Below are 23,578 nucleotides of genomic sequence, written 5' to 3' on the forward strand. Positions count from 1 at the left end.
CACTAGGGGGGAGGAGGATGCCGGATACCGAGGGGAGCTCCACTGCCACAGCCACCGCCAGCGCAACCGCTGCTGTGGTCATGCCCTTCACCATGCCCTATATCCCTGGGGCAGCCTGGCTACCCCAGTACTCAGGGGAGTCACATACCCTAAATGACTTTAGAGAAAGACTGGATAGCCTCTCCCAGGTGTACCCCCTCACAGAAGAGCAAAAAGTGAGCATCCTGGTGGCCCAATTAATCGGGGCAGCCCAAAGGGAGGTAAAGTCCTGGCCACCTGGGAGGAAGAGGACTGTCAGAGACATACTAACCCGGCTGAAAGACACATTTGACACCCGCACCTCAGCTGAGATAAAACTAAGATTTTATGGGTGCAAACAGCGGACACATGAAAGTATAAGAGACTATGCTCTAAACCTACAAGAGGCCCTGAGAGCCATCAAGCAGGCAGACCCTGACAGCGTGGGAAATGAAGATAAGCTGTTGACTGAATAATTTATTGAGGATCTACTGTGCAATGCCCACCGAACCCAGTTGCGGGCAATGGCCTTACAGGACCCTGACCTGGACTTTGCACAGTTCAAGGACAGAGCCATCCGGGTGCTCCGAGAACCGGCACCAGGGGGCGCTGTGACCCACAGGCGCCCTGCTATCACTTACCACCAGGAGACGGCGCCCTTGTCTGCAGGGCCTGTGGGAGCTGATGCGCAGGCTTTAAACAGTGACCCGGCTACAGACCTGCACCATCAGGTCCAAGAGCTGACTAAGAGCGTTGCCGCGCTAACCAGAACTGTGCAGTCTTTACAGGTCTCTTCTCCAGGAAAGATCCAGCTGGCATCCAGACCGGAGGACGTCCCGTGGCGCCGACTGAGGAGGACCCCACCGGCCAGAGGAAGACCCAGCGACAGATACAACGAGGACGGACGACCCATCTGCCGCCGCTGCAATCAACCCGGACATGTGGCAAGGTACTGTCATTTAAACGGGCACAACCTGGGGTAGAGGGCCAACCCCCAGGCATAAGACCATCAGGCCCATCAAACTGGCGTGATAAATACATAGGGGGACGTCCAATCTTGCCTGTGGTACTGGATGGCATTCCTATGAGTGCCCTACTAGACACTGGGTCACAGGTGACCACCATCCCGTACGTGCTCTTTAAGCAGTACTGGAATGACTCGGACATAACCCGCTACCCAGATGACGACCTGAGTATCATCGCCAGCAATGGTCAGCCCGTGCCGCAGGTGGGATTCAAAGAGGTGACCATTAAGATCGGTAAAGTCGAACTGACGGCACAAGGACTGATTATAGTGGACATAGACCGTCATGAGAGTCACCCTAGAATAACCTTGGGAACTAATGTGATTGAAAATTATCTTGCAGAGGTGATTCTCATTTTACAGCAGGTTGCCAAGAACGCCAGTTCCGGCCAGCAGCGTGTGCTCCAAAAAGAGATCCGGGCACTGATGAAGCGGCAACAGGTGGAACTATCTGGTGGTGAGATAGGTAGCGTGAGAATGTGTGACCCGTTCCCTATTGCCATGCCCCCAAAAAGTGAGATGATGATTTGGTGCCGGGCAGCTATTGGTCTAAGAGGTAGAGACTACCAAGCAATGGTAGAACCCGTCTACTCAGACAGTAGGCCCATCATTTTGACAGCACAGGGGGTGGTCGATGTACGCCATGGGAGGGTGCCCGTTCGCATCATAAATATCGGGGAGAGAGAAGTACACCTGCCCCGGTATGCCACGCTAGCCAAATTGTTCACCATCAACCAGAACTCTGTACAGGCCGTGGAACCCTTGCCTCCATCTCAACCAGAGGAAGGTAACGGCTCTAAGAAACCAATGGATGACTGGTGTCAGCAACTGCATTTGGGTACTGACTCCACTCCCTCACACCAGAAACAGGGAGTCTATCGGGTGGTTCGAGAGTACGAGAGAGTGTTTAATAAACACCCGCTAGACATCGGGCGAGTAAAGGGGGTAGAACACCACATCCCCACGGGAGACCATCCTCCCATAAAGGAGAGATACCGACCCGTACCCCCGGCACACTACCAACACGCCAAGGGGATGCTTAGAGACATGAAGGAGGCTGGGGTAATCAGGGACAGCTGTAGCCCCTGGGCAGCTCCACTAGTCTTAGTGAAAAAGAAAGACAACACCATGAGAATGTGTGTAGACTACAGGAAGGTCAACCGTATCACACACAAAGATGCGTACCCGTTACCAAGGATAGAAGAGTCCTTAGCTGCATTAAAATCTGCTAACTTCTTCTCTACTTTGGATCTCACTAGCGGGTACTGGCAGGTTCCTGTAGCAGAGGCGGACCGGGAGAAGACCGCATTCACCACCCCGATGGGTCTCAGTGAATTTAACTGCATGCCGTTCGGGCTCTGCAACGCACCAGGAACCTTCCAACGGTTGATGGAATGCTGTCTGGGACACCGGAACTTCGAGACGGTCCTGTTATACCTGGACGATGTCATCGTCTATTCCAAGACCTACGAGGACCACCTGAAACACCTGACAGAAGTGTTTGAAGCTCTGGCAAACTACGGCTTAAAGGTGAAACCCTCCAAGTGTCACCTCCTGAAACCAAAGGTGCAGTACCTGGGACACGTGGTGAGTGCTGACGGAGTGGCTCCCGACCCTGATAAGATCACCGTAATTAAGGACTGGCCAAGACCCTCCAGCATAAAGGAAGTGCGGCAGTTACTCGGGTTGGTAGGCTACTACCGAAGATTCATTCCTGGTTTCACCAAAATGGCAGCCCCTATGCAGGACCTCCTGATAGGCCAATCACGGAAAGCCAAAAACCAGAAGCCGCCCTTCAGGTGGGAAAAGCTGGAAGAGGAGTCCTTTTGCCAGCTGAAGATGGCCCTCACGGGGGATGAAATCCTGGCATATCCAGACTACAGCCAGCCCTTTATCCTCCACACTGACGCAAGCAACATCGGGCTAGGAGCCGTACTGTCCCAGATCCAGCAAGGGAAAGAACGGGTAATCGCTTACGCCAGCCGAAAGCTACGGCCCACGGAGAGGAACCCTGAGAATTATAGCTCATTCAAGCTGGAGTTCCTGGCAGTAGTGTGGGCAGTGACCGAACGTTTCAAGCATTACCTTGCCTCCTCCCAATTCACCGTGTACACGGATAACAACCCGTTGACACACCTGGACACTGCAAGGCTCGGTGCCCTGGAGCAGAGATGGATGGCCCGCCTGTCCAACTTTGAATTCACCATCAAATACCGGGCAGGACGCTCAAATGCCAACGCGGATGCCCTGTCTAGAATGCCGAACTTACCGGACGTAGGGGAAGATCCAGAAGATCTGGAAGAAGTTGAGCTCCCTGCGTTCCACCGTCATGGGATTACCCTGTATTCCCACCGTGTGAAGGACAGGCGCTCCATGACGTTCAATCCCTTGCCCCACTACAACTGGGCGGAGACGCAAGACAGTGATCCCGCAGTCCATTTGGTGAAGGAAATGCTGACCCAAGCTGATGCCTGTCTTGACCCAGATGCTCCGGAGGAGACCAAGCAACTGTGGAAGGAGAAAAGTAAGCTGTTCCTCTACAGGGAGAAGCTGTGCCGGAGAATGGTTAACTCTCGAACACATGAGTTGACCTGGCAGGTAGTGGTCCCAAGACGAGACGCGGCTATGATTCTGGAGGCATACCCCAACGGAGCAGGGCATTTCGGATGGAAGAAGCTGGAGTTCTTGTTGCGTGAACGGTTCTACTGGGTAGGCATGAGAGGAGCCATCGAGAGGTGGTGCAGAGACTGTGGCCCGTGCCACCTGAGAAGAAAAGACCGTGCCAGACAGAAGACTCCCCTGCAGCCCATCATCACCAGACAGCCACTGGAACTGGTAGCCCTGGACCATGTGAAACTGGCTCCAAGCAGATCTGGGTATGTCTACGCCCTCACAATCGTAGATCATTACTCCCGGTTCCTAGTGGTGGTCCCGGTCAAGGACTTAACGGCTCAAACAGCAGCTAGAGCCTTCCAGCAGCACTTCTGCCGTCCACACGGGTACCCGGACCAAGTGTTGACAGACCAAGGACCAGCCTTCGAAGCGGAGGTCTTCCAGGAGTTCTGCAACCTGTATGGCTGCAAGAAGATAAGAACAACGCCCTATCACCCTCAAACCAATGGACTCTGCGAGAAGATGAACCAGGTGGTGATAGATCTGCTAAAAACATTGCCCCTGGAAGAACGCAGTCTGTGGCCTGAGAAACTGCCCGATCTGGTAGACCTGTATAACCACATCCCTGTAGGTTCCACCAACTGTACCCCAGCTTACCTAATGAGAGCAAGACCTGGTAAGCTGCCTATCGACCTGGATATGGGAGTCCTGACACCTGAGGACACGTCGCCAGAGGCAGACTGGGATACAGAACGGCAGCAGCAGTATCGGAAAGTACAGGAGAGCGTCGAGCGAAGTCTGTCTCAAGCTAGAGAAAGGCAAGAGAAGGCTTATAACCAGTATGCTCCCGCTGTTCCCCTGGTACCTGGAGAGCAGGTCTTGAAGAGGAAGAGGCGGCTCCACAAGTTGGACGACCAGTGGGAGAAGGACCCGTACACTGTACTGCCATCAAGCCATGAGAACCCAAAAATCTGCGTAATCAGTAAGGATGGAGGAGAAACCACAGCCATTGTCTCCAGAGACCACCTGAAGAAGTGTCCCGAGCAGCTGCAAAGCCCTGAAGAAGATCATGAAAACCCTCAACCCGCAGAGGAAAGGGAAGAAATGATCAGTACCGTACTCGGAGACTTCCCCCGGTCTTGGACACAAGTAAACGGCGCTGTCGTGGTACCCGTCCTCACCTTTCTCCAGCCAGCCCCGCAAGTGCCTTCAGAGGAACCGGTAGAGCTGGAAGAGCAGCCGGCCCAAGAGGCAGAAGAGTCCACACCAGCAGTACAGGAGGATCAACCCTCTGCTAGTAGTGAGCCTGCCGTGCCCCTAGTGAGCCAAAGAGTGCGCAGAAAGCTGCCCAGCTTGCCCATAACACCTCCTACACCCTGTAGTGCAGAACCAGTTAGTGAGCTCCGTAGGTCCACTAGAGTCACTAGAGCTCAGATGCCCGCTCGCTGGAGAATCTAAACCAATGCACTGTAAAGTTGACTGTTTATTGAAAAATGTTTATGGTTTATGTGTGTTGCCTGTTACTAATTATGTTTCTCAGTTACCCTGCAGATTTATTTGGACTAACAGGTTATGGACACTGGATAACCGGAACAGTTTTGTAGATAGTTGCACCTTGGTGCCTCTTGCGAAGACGGCCGCGGAAGAGAAAACCTCATAGAATCATAGAATGGTAGAGTTGGAAGGGACCTCCTGGGTCATCTGGTCCAACCCCCTGCTCAAAGCAGGATTCACTAAATCATCTCAGACAGATGTCTGTCCAGCCTCTGTTTGAAGACGTCCATTGAAGGGGAACTCACCACCTCTCGTGGCAGCCTGTTCCACTCATTAATCACCCTAACTGTCAAAAAGTGTTTTCTAATATCTAATCTGTGTCTCCTCCCATTTAGTTTCATCCCATTGCTTCTAGTCTTTCCTTGTGCAAATGAGAATAAAGATGATCCTTCTACAATGTGACAGCCCTTGACATATTTGTAGACAGCTATTAAGTCTCCTCAGTCTTCTTTTTTGCAAGCTAAACATTCCCAAATCCTGCAACCGTTCCTCATAGGACATGGTTTGCAGACCAGTCACCATTCTGGTCGCTCTTCTCTGAACTTGCTCCAGTTTGTCTATGTCTTTTTTAAAATGTGGTGCCCAAAACTGTACACAGTATTCCAGATGAGGTCTGACCAAAGAGGAGTAAAGACCGATAATGACTTCACGTGATCTAGACTGTATGCTTCTGTTAATACATCCCAGAATTGTATTTGCCTTTTTTGCTGCTGCATCACACTGTTGACTCATGTTCAGTCTATGATCTATTAGTATACCTAAGTCTTTTTCACATGTACTGTTGCTTAGCTCTATTCCTCCCATTCTGTATATGCTTTTTTCATTTTTATTGCCCAGATGTAGTACTTTGCATTTTTCCCGGTTAAAAACCATTCTGTTGGTTGCTGCCCACTGCTCCAGTTTATTTAGGTCTTTTTGAATCCTCTCTCTCTCTTCTCTAGTATTAGCTATCCCTCCTAGCTTTGTGTCATCAGCAAATTTAATCAGTTTACCCTCAATTCCTTCATCTAAATCATTGATAAAGATGTTGAACAATACAGGTCCCAGGACGGAGCCCTGTGGTACCCCACTTGAGACATTCATCCAGCTGGATGTGAAGCCATTTACAACCACCCTTTGAGTCCGATCACTAAGCCAGTTATGAATCCACCTAACAGTTGCCTGGTCCATTGCATACTTGGTCATTTTTTCAATAAGGATGGTGTGGGATACTTTGTCAAATGCTTTGCTGAAGTCAAGATATACTATATCTACAGCATTTCCCTGATCCACCCAGTCAGTGATTCTGTCATAGAAGGAAATTAAGTTAGTCTGACATGACTTGTTAGTTACAAACCCATGCTGACTCTGGTTAATCACTTCATTCTTATCCAGGTACTTACATACATGTTGTTTAATAATTTGTTCAAAGATCTTTCCTGGTATAGAAGTCAGACTCACCGGCCTATAGTTCCCTGGGTCCACCTTCTTCCCCTTTTTGAAGATAGGAACAACATTTGCTCTTCTCCAGTCTTCTGGGACTTCTCCTGTTCTCCAAGAATTTTCAAAGATTATGGAGAGTGGTTCTAAAATTTCTTCTATGATCTCCTTCAGTACTCTGGGGTGTAATTCATCTGGACCTGGAGACTTGAACTCATTTATGTTAGCTAAATATTCCCTCACAATCTTTCTGTTTACAGATAACTTGGATTCCTCTATTCCTCTAAAAGGACAGTGAAGATCAGTTGATGTTACATTTTCTTTCTGAGAGAAAACAGATGCAAAATAGGAATTAAAAAGTTCGGCCTTCTCAACATCCTCTCTTACCATTTCTCCATTTTCATCCTGTAAAAATCCTATAGCATCTTTGACTTTTCTTTTACTTATGACATACCCCCAAAATCCTTTTTTATTGCTTTTGACATCTCTTGCAAGCCTTAATTCATTGTCAGCTTTAGCTAACCCGATACGTGCCCTGCAGGATCTGCAGACTGCATTATAATCTTCTTTAGATATGCCTCCCTCTTTCCATTTAATAAACATTTCTTTCTTTCTTTTTAGCATGTGTTTAAGTTCTGTGTTCATCCTGTCTGGCGTGGCCTACTTGTGGCCCAAAGTAGCTAGCTCTACCTTTAATAAACATTTCTTTCTTTCTTTTTAGCATGTGTTTAAGTTCTGTGTTCAACCTGTCTGGCGTGGCCTACTTGCGGCCCAAAGTAGCTAGCTCTACCCTTGCAGCCACGCCCAAGGACAACGCAAGGGGTTTGCTTTGGACAGGTCCCCTATTCTGTGCCAAGACTTCGCCTTGTTGGGTGATATGGACACCCGGTCACGGAAACGCCGTGACCTCTACAGACTAAAGCTTCTTGTAAATATGTTGTCTTGTTATTGTTATACCTTGTATTTATGTTTCTTCAAAAATGTGTTTAGTCCCGGAGTACTAAAATTTACTAGGGGGGAATGCGACACCCCAGGGGTCTGGTTGCCGCAGTAATAGAGATATTATGTCTGAGAGCAAGTGGGAGGTTTCTCTGGTCAGGATCCCTAAGCATGCAACACGGTCCGCCCAGACCTGGGAGGGGAGGAATCTGCCCTTTTAAACTGGGTCTGGGGCGGGATTAGAGCAGTCAGAGCCTGGAGAGGGAAAGGAAGAACTAGGAGCTCTGTAGGAGCAGTAGCAGAAGTCCAGGGGCTGGAGCTGAGCAGAGCTCGCCCTGGACAAGGACACTAAAACCGGACACAGGAGTCCGAGGCTGTGGGGACTGATCTACACCCAGCAGCAGAAACCAGCCGGCAGGGGATTCCAGGTCCTCTGGCCATAGAAGCCCGGAGGCTCAGTCACAGAGAAGGGACCAGCGCCGCCATCCAGGAGCGGAGGCTAACAGAAGGCCCCAAGTCACCAGCCATACGGGTGAGCACCACACGGTATACTCAGGGACATGGGCTACTTGTAACCGCTGACAGCAAGGTAGCCAGGAAGAGTGCAGATTAACGGGGAGGCCTACAACTCCACCTGGCCAGGGGAACTCCTGCTTGCTCGCAGACTGACCAGGCCCCTTATACTAGCCAGTACTCCCGGGAGGGTCTGCCTTGTACCATCAGTAAAGACCCTGAACTGCACCACACGTCTCTGTGATTCCTTGTCGCACCAGCACCATCAGCACTGGGACCCTCACACCATCACTCCCATCATCTCTCACATTAGCTGCCCTGAGGCAATTACTCCTCCCGTGGGGAGTTATCCCATACTCGGCTGCGCAACCAACATCAGCCTCAGCGGTCGGCAGCGCAGCGGCGGTCCCCACTGACCGCAATCCACGGGTGGCGTAGTCGGACACTTATTACAACATTTAGACTGCCACTGGTTTGACCACCCTGGGCACGGACCGGGTCACCGCCACGGAGAACTACAACCCCCAGCGATCCGGCTCCGGGTATTCCCCCTGCACAGCAGCAGCAGCACAGGCCCAGGGGGTGCGTCACTTACACCAGAGTTTCCATGTAAATCTCTGAAATACGTGATTCAGATGGAACCCATGACGGATGATTCCCTGTAATGAGGCAGATATAGGCACTGTGGATGCCATCTGGCCTGTGATCCCACGGTGTCATTTGTTTTAGGCGTGCATAAAAGTGCGGTTGGCCACAGTTTTGTGCACTTCTGAAAAAAAGGACACCGCTAAACAGAGGCCAGACGGAGTCCAGAGTAACTCTGCTGCCTTATTACAGTGAATGGATCCCGCAGGGGTTTCATCTGAATTACATCACTTGGAAATTTAGATGGAAACCCCGATGTAAGTGCTCAGCCTAGAGCGCCGGATAAATGTTACATAAAATGTTCCCAATAAAAGCTTCAACTCAGTCCTCAAAAAAAGCTAGTCCCCACTCAGGTCCGTCATCTGTTAAAAATATAAGGGACTTCCAAGTTACTGGTAGCAGAACGGCTCTGGAAAAGCGAAATGGCCCTTGCCCCCCCAAAAGAAATTCAGAAAATTTTGTGCTCCCAAATCCAAATGCCTATTCTACAATAATTTGTTCTCCAATTGTCAAATAGCGCTCCGTCCCCCCCAGATCTCGCCGTATGGCTAAGCGGTACGATACAGCCACATATGGGGTATTGCCACGTTTAGAAGAAATTGTGTGACACATTTCGGCACCATTTTTACCCATTGCCCTGTGTGAAAATGTAAAATCTGAGGGTAAAACATTTTTTTGTGGTAAAAATATAATTATGCTTTTTTCACTGCCCAGTGGTATAAATTTAAAAATTAAAAAATACTCACTACTTCCCTAGATGAATTCCTTGAGAGGTGTAGTTTACAAAATGGGGTCACTTGTGGGGGTTTCTGCTGTTTCGGCATGTCAGCGACTCTGCAAATGTGACATGGTGTCTGCAACCTATCCCAGCCAACATAGCGCTCCTTTCTCTTCCGAACCCTGCCGTACACCAAAGCAGTGGTTTTCCCCCACATATGGGGTATCGGCGTACTCAGGAGAAATTGCACAACAAATTTCATGGTGCAATTTATCCGGTTACCCTTATTATAATGCAAAATTAGGGGATGAAAAACATTTTTTGTGGGAAAAATGTGAACATTTTATTTTTATGGCTCAATATTATAAACTTTGTGAAGCACCTGGGGATGCAAGGTGCTCACCACACATCTAGATAAGTTCCCTAAGGGGTCTAGTTTCCAAAATGGTGTCACTTGTGGGGGGTTTCCACTGTTTAGGCACATTAGGGGCCTCCCCAAATGCAACATGGCATCCGCTAATTATTCAAACAAATTTTACATTCAAAAAGTCAAATGGCGCTCCTTCCCTTCCGAGCCCTGCCGTGCGCCCAAACAGTGGTTTTCCCTCACATATGGGGTATCAGCACGCTCAAGAGAAATTGCACAAAAAATTTTGGGGTCCATTTTTTCCTGTTACCCCTGTGAAAATAAAAAAAATTGGGTCTAAAGTAACATTTTTGTGAGAAAAGTTAAATGTTAATATTTTTCTTCCACATTCCAAAAATTCCTGTGAAGCACCTGAAGGGTTAATAAAGTTCTTGAATGTGGTTTTGAGCACCTTGAGGGGTGCAGTTTTTAGAATGGTGTCACTTTTGGGTATTTTCTGTCATAAAGACCCCTCAAAGTGACTTCAAATATGATGTGGTCCTTAAAAAATGTTTTTGTAAATTTTGTTGGAAAAATGAGAAATCGCTGGTCAACTTTTAACCCTTATAGCTCCCTAACAAAAAAAAAAATTGGGTTCCAAAATTGTGCTGATGTAAAGTAGACATGTGGGAAATGTTATTTATTAAGTATTTTGTGTGACATATCTCTCTGATTTAAGGGCATGAAAATTCAAAGTTTGAAAATTGCAAAATTTTTCAAATTTTCGCCAAATTTCTGATTTTTTCACAAATAAACGCAAGTGATATCGAAGAAATTTTACCACTATCATGAAGTACAATATGTCACGAAAAAACAACCTCAGAATCAGGGGGATCCGTTGAAGCGTTCCAGAGTAATTACTTCATAAAGTGACAGTGGTCAGAATTGAAAAAATTGGCCTGGTCACGAAGGCAAAAACAGGCTCTGGCGCGAAGTGGTTAAAATCATGGAGGTCATACAAAATACTAGATGTAGTAGTTTTTCATGTGGGGTATATCCATTTTTGCATCAATTAATTTGGGTAAAATTGAAGATTTTGTAATGAGTTACATTAGCCTTACTTTAATGTTAAGGGCTAAAAAAAGTGTTCTTTGCAACTAAATTTTGTCAATATTTCCACGTTCCATGTTCTTGATATTGATTAAAATCTTACTTTTCAAAAACGGTGTACTCATTTATGCTTACTGCTGTGTAGATCTATATAATATAAGCTTTCATATACTACTCTGAACATACGGTCTGGACATAAGCAACTGGAATATTCTCACATTATATAAAGAACAGCAGCTTTTATTAAAACTTACATGCACAAACACGACACCACCCCCACGTACCGTGCAAAAATTATAACTAATATATGGTCAATAAATATGCTAGACTCAGTCATCAGTGTTTCATACCCAGAAGGACGATTGGGCTACAAATTACCAAAGAAGATCCGCCAATGCCTAGAAGTTATATTATGGCTGCAGTAACAGGATCAGGTGATGTTTGGAGAAGGCTGGCTGCAGTACACAGTCAGAGGCATAAAGTGACAGATGACCCTGCTGATTGCTATTTGTATAGACTGCCTCAAAATCTTTACCAGTAATCAGTAATAAGGGGTGTATGACCATTTTTTTGTGGGTGTTTTGGGTATAAGGTGCAGAATCCTGGCTGGGTAGAATAGGCGCAGTATAAAGCGATGTAGTGTTTATATACTGTATATACTTGCCTGTATAACTGCAGGCTGCAGCAGATAGGGGCAGGTTGCCAAGCAGAGCAAGGCAAGGATATGATACTGATGGAGGTGGTTGGGAAGAGAATCTCACCAGGGGATTACAAGAATGGGAGGTGGAGAACTAATTAATGGGATACGGGAAATGACAAGAGCACAATGCTCGGCACATAATATCAGCCAGTCCCGAGTCATCCACATTCACAGCAACTACTGCTGCCTCATGTACCAGTAACTGCAGAGCCCAATGATTACACATAATGAAAGCGGATCATTATAAATCCACGCTTTACTAAAGCCGGGCCACACAGACGGGGTCAGTCATGCAGAAGATTTTTCAGTGCATTGTAAGCACAGTACAATGGATGTTCGCTGGCAGTACAGAACTATGACACCTCGAGCCTTTATAAGGCTGCATTACACTGCACGATTATTAGGAACGTTCACTTCCCGAAAATCCTGCAGTGTAAACAGGCTGCCGTTCCCCCCAAAAACAGGAAAAATGCTAATTTAGAGGGAGAAATGAGTTTTAAGCTTTATTAAAGAGAACCTGACAGCTTGATCCACAGGCAGCATGTATCAGACACTGGCTGCATGGGCCTCGTATGTCTGACTCGAGAAATAAAAAACACTTGAAAAGCCATAGTACAAGAGAAAAAGCCACTCCAGCACCTCAATTCCTTTTTTATTGAGATCAATTAAAACACAGTACATTGGTCTATGTTGGCTTTCATACGCATTTCAAGGAACACTGCTCTTAGTCGTGACTTTGTCTTGTAAAATCAGCGTTTTATCAGCAGGAGATTATCACTAGAGGACTAGTAAACCCGCTGCCAGGTAGTCAAGCAGCGGTGTGGGTGGATTATACAGAGCTCATCACCGAGAGGTCTAGCAGAGCTGCAGCAGATAAAACAGAGAATTTACCAAAACTACAGCAAGCAGCCCAGTAAGTGATACATGACTTGAATCAGGGTCACTGTCCCTACATCATACTCCTCTTGGATGGGGCAGAAAATACAGGTGATCGATTCCCTTTAATTTAAAAAAAAAAAAAAAAGGAAAACAAATTCAGTTGCAGAAAAATAGATACATTTATATACCGTATTTTTCGGACCAGAAGACGCACCGGATCATAAGACGCACCTAGGTTTTAGAGGGGGAAAATAGGAAAAATAATATTTAAGCAAAAAATGTGGTCATGATGCCCTGTTATAGGGGAGGGAGTATGCTGCTGACACTGGTATTAGGGTAGTGTCCCCCAATTCTGTTAATATCCTCCATCCTGGTATGTATGGCCCCCTCCTTCCTGGTATACGTGGCCCCCATCCCATCTTGGTATACGTGGCCCTCATCCCCATCCTGGAATGCATGGCACCCCTTGACCCCCATCCTGGTTTTCATGGCACCCCTTTGATCTGCCATCCTAGTATGCATGGCACCCCCTGATCCCCATCCTAGTTTTCATGGCACCCCTTGATCACCCATCCTGGTATGCATGGCACCCCTTGATCCCCCATTCTGGTATGCATGGCCCCCCTCATCCCCATCCTGGTATGTATGGCCCCCCTTGATCACTCACACATCCTGGTATGTATGGCCCCCCTCATCCCCATCCTGGTATGCATGGCACCCCTTGATTCCCCCATCCAGGTATGCATGGCACCCCTTGATTCCCCCATCTTGGTATGTATGGCACCCCTTGATACCCCCATCCTGGTATGCATGGCACCCTTTGATGCCCCCATCCTGGTATGCTTGGCACCCCTTGAGCCCCCATCCTGGTATGCTTGGCACCCCTTGAGCCCCCATCCTGGTATGCTTGGCACCCCTTGAGCCCCCATCCTGGTATGCTTGGCACCCCTTGAGCCCCCATCCTGGTATGCTTGGCACCCCTTGAACCCCCATCCTGGTATGCTTGGCACCCCTTGATCACCCATCCTGGTATGCATGGCACCCCTTGATCCCCCATTCTGGTATGCATGGCCCCCCTCATCCCCATCCTGGTATGTATGGCCCCCCTTGATCACTCACACATCCTGGTATGTATGGCCCCCCTCATCCCCATCCTGGTATGCATGACACCCCTTGATTCCCCCATCCAGGTATGCATGGCACCCCTTGATTCCCCCATCTTGGTATGTATGGCACCCCTTGATACCCCCATCCTGGTATGCATGGCACCCTTTGATGCCCCCATCCTGGTATGCTTGGCACCCCTTGAGCCCCCATCCTGGTATGCTTGGCACCCCTTGAGCCCCCATCCTGGTATGCTTGGCACCCCTTGAGCCCCCATCCTGGTATGCTTGGCACCCCTTGAGCCCCCATCCTGGTATGCTTGGCACCCCTTGAACCCCCATCCTGGTATGCTTGGCACCCCTTGAGCCCCCATCCTGGTATGCTTGGCACCCCTTGAGCCCCCATCCTGGTATGCTTGGCACCCCTTGAGCCCCCATCCTGGTATGCATGGCACCCCTTGAGCCCCCATCCTGGTATGCATGGCAAACCTTGATCACCTATTCTGGTATGCATGGCACCCCTTGATCACCCATCCTGGTATGCATGGCACCCCTTGATCACCCATCCTGGTATTCATGGCACCCCTTGAGCCCCCATCCTGGTATGCATGGCACCCCTTGAGCCCCCATCCTGGTATGCTTGGCACCCCTTGAGCCCCCATCCTGCTGCCCACAAAAAAAAAAAATAAACACTCATACTCACCTCCTCTCTCCTCCAGCGCTGTCCCGCTCTGCTGCTGACACTCTGCGGTCAGTGTGCCTGCTATTAAAGACCATGGATATTCACTACAACCCATGGCAGTGGGTTGTAGGGAATATTCATAAGCTTTAATAGCGGGAACACAGACCGCAGAGCGCAGCAGGAGTCGCGCTGCAGTACAGTGTGCCAGCTATTAAGGAAAATGAATATTCCCTGCTCCCCACGCCCATGGGCATGGGGGGCAGGGAATATTCATTTTCTTTAGTAGCGGGCACAGCGCAGGCCTGCTCCCCCAGACCTCCTACCACGCAGAGCCACAGTATATACAGGGAGATAGTATTCAATAGTATTCCAAAATTTTGGAGGAAAAAAGTGCGTCTTATAGTCCGAAAAATATGGTACGTAAAAATGCATTTATTGTTCTATTGAGAAAATGGTGTAGCTCAGAAAATCACAGCTGCAAAACCAAACAAAGAAAGTAGCAACCTCAGTTGTGCATTAGCTGTAGAAAGTTCTCCTATAATCGCTTTTATTGAAAACCACAATTTGGAAACACTGGAAATAAATCTCGAAACATAAAGGTTGCAGATTAGTACACACAATCTCAGGCTAAAGAATGTAGATATTTTCACGAAAAGCAGCTATTGATATTAATATTTCTGGTTTATCCGGCCCGTCTTTTCATGTAGAAATCAATATCTATGACATGACATTAGCCAATAAAAAAATTACGGTAAGTCAATAAAGTCATTCTTTTGAGTTGTTAGCTCTGTGACTGTGCTCAAGGTGTTATGTATTCCTGTAAAAATGCAGGATCCAGCTGTACAATGGATTAAAAAATCAGGCACTAAAGCAAAATGTGCAAAATAATCAGTATCACAGATCAGTAAGGGTGCGCTAGTGACTCAAAATAATTTCCAAAAATAATATTTGAGTATTTCTTTGGCAGGAGGATTTATGACAAATATTCAGACACAACTATGTGATGAGTAGTGGCCTAATACACGCAGTACAACATCTAATCACTAATATATTAACTAGGATTAAAAAAACACCTATTTACATGTGATGAGCGAGCATAAGCCCACAGTAAAATCAGGAGGTACATAAAACAGTTTAGGCTTCATGGCTTCTGTTTGTAACTAAAGCAATGATGGCGTTACAGATTCTACATACAACACATCCCACAGGACAGATGGGCCCTACTGACTTACAGCAGGGTCCATGGAGGCTCGATCCAGATTTCCATCTCTTTGGACAGCAGTAATATCAAAGTGTTCATTGCTAATTTTAATAGGGAATGAAACCATAAATGGATGCCCAAAATGTAATAGAGCTGGAGTGACAGAGGCTTCAGATCTACAATAGCTCTTCAGCCTCATTTGCAGATCAATTCAAATGCTGATTTCTCAGTAGTGGAGGGAAGGACTGACCATGTAAAGGTATTGCTGGATGTGTCTTTGAATGAGCTAAATGCACATATAAATAGTTTAGTGCATGAAATCCTGCTGACAGATTTTCTTTAAAGACTTTATAGAACGCTAGCTAACCATGCCTCATATACTGCATTTTCATTATACAAAAACGTCAAGGCTGATGGGTAATGCCGGCAATACTACCTGTGATCTGCCATTCTCATTAATCTACATGATGAAGAAATGCTGGGCTAGAAATTATCTTGCACTATTTAAGTTTCATGAATATTACATGCTTCTCCAATTGAATTCCATTTGCACAATGTCTGAAATGACGAAGGATTATACTTCCACAGAAAACATAACTGGGATCACTTAAGCTCTCCAAGAGACAACTCCATTGTACTGTGACAACTGTGCTTGCAATGCATCTTTATGAAGAGCCCTCTTCTCCGCGAGGGCCCAATGAAGAGCCCTCTTCTCCGCGAGGGCCCAATGAAGAGCCCTCTTCTCCGCGAGGGCCCAATGAAGAGCCCTTCCTAGAATCCAGAGATGGAATAGGGATTATTTTACCTGTGATAAACATTTCTTCCTCAGAAGTATGTACACCAGCAGTACTCACGAAATCTTATTCTACCAGTATCCAATATATGTTTTTAAAAACAGTTTATTCAGGAAGAAAATTCAGCTCATCACTTACTAAGGGACTGCTATAGGCACGGGCAGATCTTGTGCGGTTTGTCCCTAAAACCATGGAAGTGTGAGAAGAGGCTTACGGCTTGGTAGGTTAGTTTACACATATATAGATTATATTTGTAGTAACACAAACAGTTACTCTCTTTACTCAATCTCTTTCCAGAGGATTATATAGAAGGTTTCTCATTCAAGATTGGAGTTTCCTATAAACATTGTTCTTGTTCCATTGTGTATCTGGTAGTGCATCATAATGCTTTTTTTTTTTTTTTTCACTATTTTCCAAATGACCCATTTTGAAATTTGGATGTAATAGGTGGGAGTGATTAGGGGTGATTAATAAACTGTATCTAATAGTGGACAACCTTTTTAGGAAACAGGAAAAAACTATCAAGATAAATATCAGACAAAAACACTACTTACTTATAAAGGTAATATTCACCCAGTTCGATTTCTTCTTTGCATGTAATATTGTCAATAAACTGGAAGGAAAACGAGATATATGACAACGAGCAAAGTACTTGTGATTACAGCAAACACAATTAAAAGGAATTATCCAAGTTTTTAAAACTGATGACCTATATTTATTAGAGGTTGTAGTATTAAAAGGAGCATTAGTATTAGATTCTACAATATTATATGTAATAGCAGAGTATGGAGCAATAGATTGTATGGAGAGATGGTATTGTATGTAATTGCCTTATATAGAGCAGTAGTATTGTGTGTTACAGCATTATATTTTACAGCATTGTATGGAGCAGTAGTATTGTGTGTTAGAGGATTGTATGCTATATTGTATGTTCTAGTAATATATGTTATAGTATTATATATAATAGTATTATATAGTGCGGTAGTATGACATGTTATAGTATTATATGGTGCAATAGTATGACATGTTATAGTATTATATGGTGCGGTAGTATGACATGTTATAGTATTATATGGTGCGGTAGTATGACATGTTATAGTATTATATGGTGCGGTAGTATGACATGTTATAGTATTACATGGTGCGGTAGTATGGTGAGGTTATTCCCTCCTGTGTTTCTGCCACTCGCCTCCCTGCAGCCCCTCTCTCCTGCTCACAACTGGCCCAGTGAATGTGCTAAGACCTATAAATCTAGAGACCCTGGTCTGTCTATTAAGTATGTCCCTTAAGTAACCAGCATGAAATATGCCAGAAGTGACCAGAAGGTACGAGTAACTATTTACTAATTGTACTTAACTTCTCTTTCTTACTCACACTTAAACTTTCACCATGCTTACATATGCCTTTACAGTTTTTTGCTCCATTAATTCTCACTCTTCTTTGCTATCCCTAAGCCTCAGCACCCCCAAACTAAATAAGCATCTCTCCTTCCCTCTTACCTCCCCATCTGACCTCACCTGCTGACCTGCTCCTCAGATCCATCCTACTCAAACATAAAACAAGCCGGGCACTCTTCTTCTCCCACCTGCTCTCCCTCTCTCTGCTTCTGCTCACTGCTGGCGACATATCTCCCAATCCTGGACCCCCAAAGCTTACACCCCCCCTCAGACCCCTTGTGAGACTATATGCTGGTGCGGTTGGCCCTGGGTTCCTCCTAATGCAGGACAATGCCAGACCTCATGTGGCTGGAGTGTGTCAGCAGTTCCTACAAGATGAAGGCATTGAAGCTATTAACTGGTCCTCCCGTTCCCCAGACCTGAATCCGATTGAGCACATCAGGGACATCATGTCTCGCTCCATCCACCAACGTCACGTTGCACAACAGACTGTCCAGGAGTTGGCGGATGCTTTAGTCCAGGTCTGGGAGGAGATCCCACAGGAGACCATCCGCAACCTCATCAGGAGCATGCCCAGGTGTTGTAGGGAGGTCATACAGGCACGTGGAGGCCACACACAATACTGAGCCTCATTTTGATTTGTTTTAAGGACATTACATCAAAGTTGGATCGGCCTGTAGTGTGTTTTTCCACTTTAATTTTGGGGGTGACTCCAAATCCACGCCTCCATTGGTTAATAAATTTGATTTCCATTGATTTTTGTGTGATTTTGTTGTCAGCACATTAAACTTTGTACAGAACAAAGTATTCAATGAGAATATTTAATTCATTCAGATCTAGGATGTGTTATTTGAGTGTTCCCTTTATTTTTTTGAGCAGTGTACAAACTACTGCAATCTCTCCTACGTTAAACCTGTGCCTTTGACGCCCACCTCGCTGCTCCCTCTCTCTGGGGCACTCTGGAACGCCTACTCTGTCTGCAATAAGCTACATGTTATTCACAAACTCTTTACCTCTCATAATCTCTCCTTCCTGGGCATCACCGAAACATGGCTGACACCCTCCGACACTGCCTCCCCTGCTGCGCTGTCTTACGGTGGCTTGCACTTCACTCACACTCCTCGCCCTGGAAACAGACATGGTGGAGGAGTGAGTCTTCTCCTTTCTACAAACTGCACTTTAACCCAATCCCACCTCTACCCTCACTTATTCTCCCTTCTTTTGAAGTCCACTCTGTCCGCATCTACACTCCTTCCAACCTCCAAGTGGCTGTCATATACCAACCCCCATGCAAGGTCACTCCAGTCCCTTTATTGACCATTTCTACACTTTCTCTCTGCTGACATTCCCACCATAATTATGGGCGATTTCAACATCCGCACTGACACCCACCAGTCAGCAGCCTCCAAACTCCTGTCACTCACTCCATCTTTTGGACTCACCCAGTGGTCCTACTGAGGCACCCACACAGATGGACACACACTAGACTTCATCTTCACCCGACTCTGCTCCCTATCTAACCTTTCAATCTCCCCCCTCCACCTGTCAGATAGGTCCACCCTGTCCTCCTCACCTGTCACTCATGTCCAGCAACTAGCACACCCCTGCAGAAACCTTGCACATCTAGACACTCACAGACTCTCTGATTCTATTCTACCACTGACATCCATATCTTCACTCCACGACACAGACAGAGGCACTGCTTTCAACAATGCCACTCTCGCATCAGCTATTGACTCGGTCGCCCCTCTTATGCATGGCAGAGTGCGAAGAATCAATAGACAACCCTGGCACAATAATGTCACTAAAAAGCTTCAGCAAGTGTCCAGGGTTGCAGAGCGGCGTTGGAAGAAAACACATTCGCAAGATGACTTCACTGCATTCAAGCAAGCAACACTCGCATTCAAATCAGCCCTCACCTTCATTAAACAGGCCAACTTCACAACCCTCATATCTTCCTTATCCTACAACCCCAAACAACTATTCAACACTTTTAACTCTTTCCTCCGCCCTCCACTGCCCCGTCCGACCTCCCTCATCGCTGCTGAGGACTTTGCCACACACTTCAAAAACAAGATTGACCACATAAGGCAAGCCTTCATTGTCCGACCGCCTTTGTTTTCCAGATCATTGCCCTTCCCCTATAACCTCCCTCTCCATCATCACTGAAGGAGAGCTTACCCGCCTCCTCTCCAAATCAGAACTCACCACTTGACCCCATCCTACCTCCTCCCCAACCTCACCCCTACACTCATCCCATCTCTAACCCATCTCTTCAACCTATCACTAACTTCTGGTACCTTTCCCTCTGCTTTCAAATGTGGCGCCCAGCTGCGCTTGGTACCACAGATCCTAGAGGGGTGTATTGCCGGATTTCTCCACAAGAGGCCCCCACAGCATACACACACCTCCACCTTCCACCTCAGACCACCAGAGAGAGCCCGTTAGGGATATAAATAGGGAAGGTGGAGCTAGGCAGTTCAGTTCCTAGCCTGCTAGAGTACAGAGCAGCTAGGGAGTTCCTGCTCAGACACAGAAGGAGTCAGTGCAGTCGAGCCAGAGCCTAGCAGTTCCTGCAGAAAGAGTTCAGTATAGTCTGTAGAGTGAGTCCAGACTAGAACTCACAGAGCTCAGGATAGAGAGCTAGGAGTGTGCCGACACTCAGAGCGGCGAAGAAGAGCAGCGTCCCGGCTGCAGTGTGTGTAGCCTAGTGAGGGCCCGAGCGGGGCCGAAGGCAAGTGGAAGAGAGTAACATAGGGGGCAGAGGAGCTTTACAAGCTCACCCCAGAAGCATATACCGGACACCGGATCCGAGTCTACGTGGATCTTCATGACCAGTAGAAAACAACCGGAACCCCTGGCGAACTACATGTCCCAGGATCACCAAAAGCGGATACGTACCAGGGTCAAGAATCACAGAGACCCCAGAGAATAGGGAGAGTGATCTCCAACAGAAGGCCCTATCACCAAGTCAGCAGGTGCAGAACAGAAACCAAGTTAGGCCTAGCTCCAGGCAGGTCAGAAACTTATTACAGGAGGCCCTGCACCCGCTCACTGGGGAGAATCCGAACGTGCACCCCTCACCCTACAGTGCTCCGGGAGGTGCCTGAATTTCCATCAGTAAAAGGTACTGAAGTGACTTTCGTGTGTGCTCCTATTCTTGCTCTGACCCGGCTGGGTCCCCTCTGTCCTGCATCCCTCCTCCTACGCTGCCCTGAGGCCCTGCTCCACCTGTGGGGAGCGATACCATCTAAGCTGCCACAACACCGGCCTCAGTGGACTGCTGCAGCGCTGGTGATCCTCACCAGACACCACAGGTGGAGTCACAAACATTTACAAACCTATTATCCCAATATACATTCCCCTCTCTTCAGTTGTCCGCCCTGGACACGGACCGGGCCAGCCACCGTGATACCCCCCAAGCTTCTGAAGGCCCGGTGCCGAGTACCCCACGGCCCCGGGGGTGCGACACAAACATGCCACGCCCATCCTCAAAAAGCCATCCCTCAACCCAAAAGCTTTGCCCAGCTGTCGCCCCATATCGCTGCTCTCATTCGCCTCCAAACTCCTTGAGCAACATGTTCACGCTGAACTCTCATCTCACCTCTCATCTAACACTCTGTTCGACAACCAACACTCTGGCTTCCGTCCCTACCTTTCCACCAAAACTGCCCTTACTAAAATTACTAATGACTTACTTACAGCCAAAGCTAACAGACAATTCTTCATACTCCTCCTTCTAGACCTATCCTCTGCCTTTGACACAGTTGACCACAGCCTCGTACTACAGATCCTCTCTTCCTTTGGTGTCAAAGACCTTGACTTATCCTCAATCTCCTCATACCTTTCCAACCGCACATTAAGCGTCTGCCACTCCCACACTACCTCCTCATCCCGCCCTCTCTCTGTTGGAGTCCCTCAAGGCTCCGTCCTAGGACCTCTACTCTTCTCCATCTATACCCTAGGCCTGGGACAGCTCAAAGTCCCATGGGTTCCAGTATCACGTGTATGTCGATGACACTCAGATCTACCTCTCTGGCCCAGACGTCACCTCTCTGCTGTCCAGAATCCCAGCGTGTCTATCAGACATATCCTCCTTCTCCTCCTCTCACTTCCTCAAACTCAATGTGGACAAATCTGATCTTATTATCTTTCCTCCATCTTGTATATCTTCCCCATCTGATCTATCTATCTCAATAAATGACATCACTCTTTCCCTGGTACCAGAAATCCGCTGCCTCTGCGTAACCCTCGACTCTGATCTGTCCTTCAAACCACACATCCAAGCCTTCGCCACCTCCTGTCGCCTCCAGCTCAAAAATATTTCCAGAATAAGTCCTTTCCTCAACCCTCAATCTACTAAACTGCTTGTGCATGCCCACATCATCTCCCGCCTCGACTACTGCAACATCCTCCTCTGTAGCCTACCTGCTAACACTCTCGCACCTCTCCAGTCTGTCTTTAACTCTGCTGACCGCCTAGTTCATCTCTCTTTTCACTACTCCTCTGCTACCCCCCTTTGCAAATCTCTTCCCTGGCTCCCAACTGCCCAGCGTATCCAGTTCGAACTACTAACACTGACCTACAAAGCCATCCATAACCTTTCTCCTCAGTACATCTCTGAACTAATCTCCCGATATATTCCCTTACGTAATCTCCGGTCCTCCCAAGACCACCTCCTCTCCTCCACACTTATTCATTCTTCACCCAATTGCCTCCAAGACGTCTCCCGAATATCCCCCATCCTTTGGAATTCTGTGCATCAACACGTCCGATTATCCACCACATTTGGATCCTTCAGACGGAACCTGAAAACGCATCTCTTCAAGAAAGCTTACAACCTGCAATGATCACACGCTGCCGCATCACCACCACCAGAGCTGCTGCAACCCCCCAACCTGCAGTCTCCCTCCCCATCCTGTAGAATGTAAGCCTGCAAGGGCAGGGTCCCCTTCCCTCTGTACCAGTCTATCATTGTTAGTCATTTACTGTAAGTGATATCTGTATTTGGTATGTAACCCTTCTAATGTACAGCACTATGGAATCAATGGTGCTATATAAATAAATAATAATAATAATAATAATGATATGGTGTGGTATTTTATGTTAATGGAAGACTATCATCATCTAGAGCAAAGTCGGAGGATACACAAATGATGGTTCCATGAAAGACTGTTCATTCTTCGATAATAACCGCCACTTCCAACATTACATTGGCTGTCACTTTCTCCGCGTAACTAAAGGGGCTGTCCGGCCACTACACAGTAAATGGGGCTGGCTCCACTCACTGCTTAAATCAGGCTGGAGCTCAGAACTCCTTGTAGCATCGGCGTCTCTGCCTCCTGCTAGGCAGAGACGCCGTCCCTCTCACCTTCCTGTTCAGCGCACGGCGTCCTCCAGCACTCCTTCCCTCGCTGCTGCCGGCGCACGCTCCTTCCCGGGCGCTGTGCTTAGGGCGTGCCCGCTCCCCCTCTCTTAAAGGGACCGCGAGCGCCGTCCTAAGGAGTCCCCGGCCAATAGCCGGAGGACTTCCCATATATAAGGCACCTCCTCCAAAAAGGAGGTGCCCGAGCAAAGTTGTTGCAAAGCATACTCACCTCTGCTTCAGCCCTCAGGTCCCGTTGCCAGCCTGACTACCAGTCCTGTCTGCCTGCTTGTCTTCTCTTCAGCCCGACAGTCTGTCTCCTGCATCCGCCAGTCTGTCTATGGGCAAGTCCACCTGCGGACCAGGAAGCACCTGCCAGTTACCTGCCTGCTACCTGCCGTACCTGCTAGCCCGCTCACCTGCTACCCGCCTGCTAGCCTACCTGGAGGCTCCACCGTCACTTGCCGTGACCACCTGCCTGCCAGCCAAGAGACTCTTACCTGCTCTTCCGTCACTTCCCGTGACCACCCGCCTACTCACCCAGAGACTGCTACCTAC

General features: G+C 47.6%; 1 protein-coding gene across 2 annotated transcripts in view; it reads right to left on the reverse strand.

Annotated features, from left to right (window-relative positions):
• The window catches only part of MRPS27 (mitochondrial ribosomal protein S27), a 103,737-nt gene that overhangs the window by 61,701 nt on the left and 18,458 nt on the right, over window positions 1-23,578 (reverse strand). The window contains exons 2-3 of one of the 2 annotated variants that reach the window (XM_073679616.1): window positions 16,813-16,871; window positions 6,650-6,952 (exon numbers count right to left, since the gene is read on the reverse strand). In XM_073679616.1, coding sequence (XP_073535717.1) covers window positions 6,650-6,705 — 56 coding nt within the window. In that variant the 5' untranslated portion in view covers window positions 6,706-6,952; window positions 16,813-16,871. The remainder of the gene's footprint in view (window positions 1-6,649; window positions 6,953-16,812; window positions 16,872-23,578) is intronic. The other variant, XM_073679608.1, reaches the window with a different exon arrangement.

This window comes from Phyllobates terribilis, unplaced genomic scaffold, assembly GCF_046119375.1.
Source record: "Phyllobates terribilis strain yellow unplaced genomic scaffold, ASM4611937v1 Scaffold_1__5_contigs__length_1240528914, whole genome shotgun sequence".
In the NCBI taxonomy this organism is placed as follows: Eukaryota; Metazoa; Chordata; class Amphibia; order Anura; family Dendrobatidae; genus Phyllobates; species Phyllobates terribilis.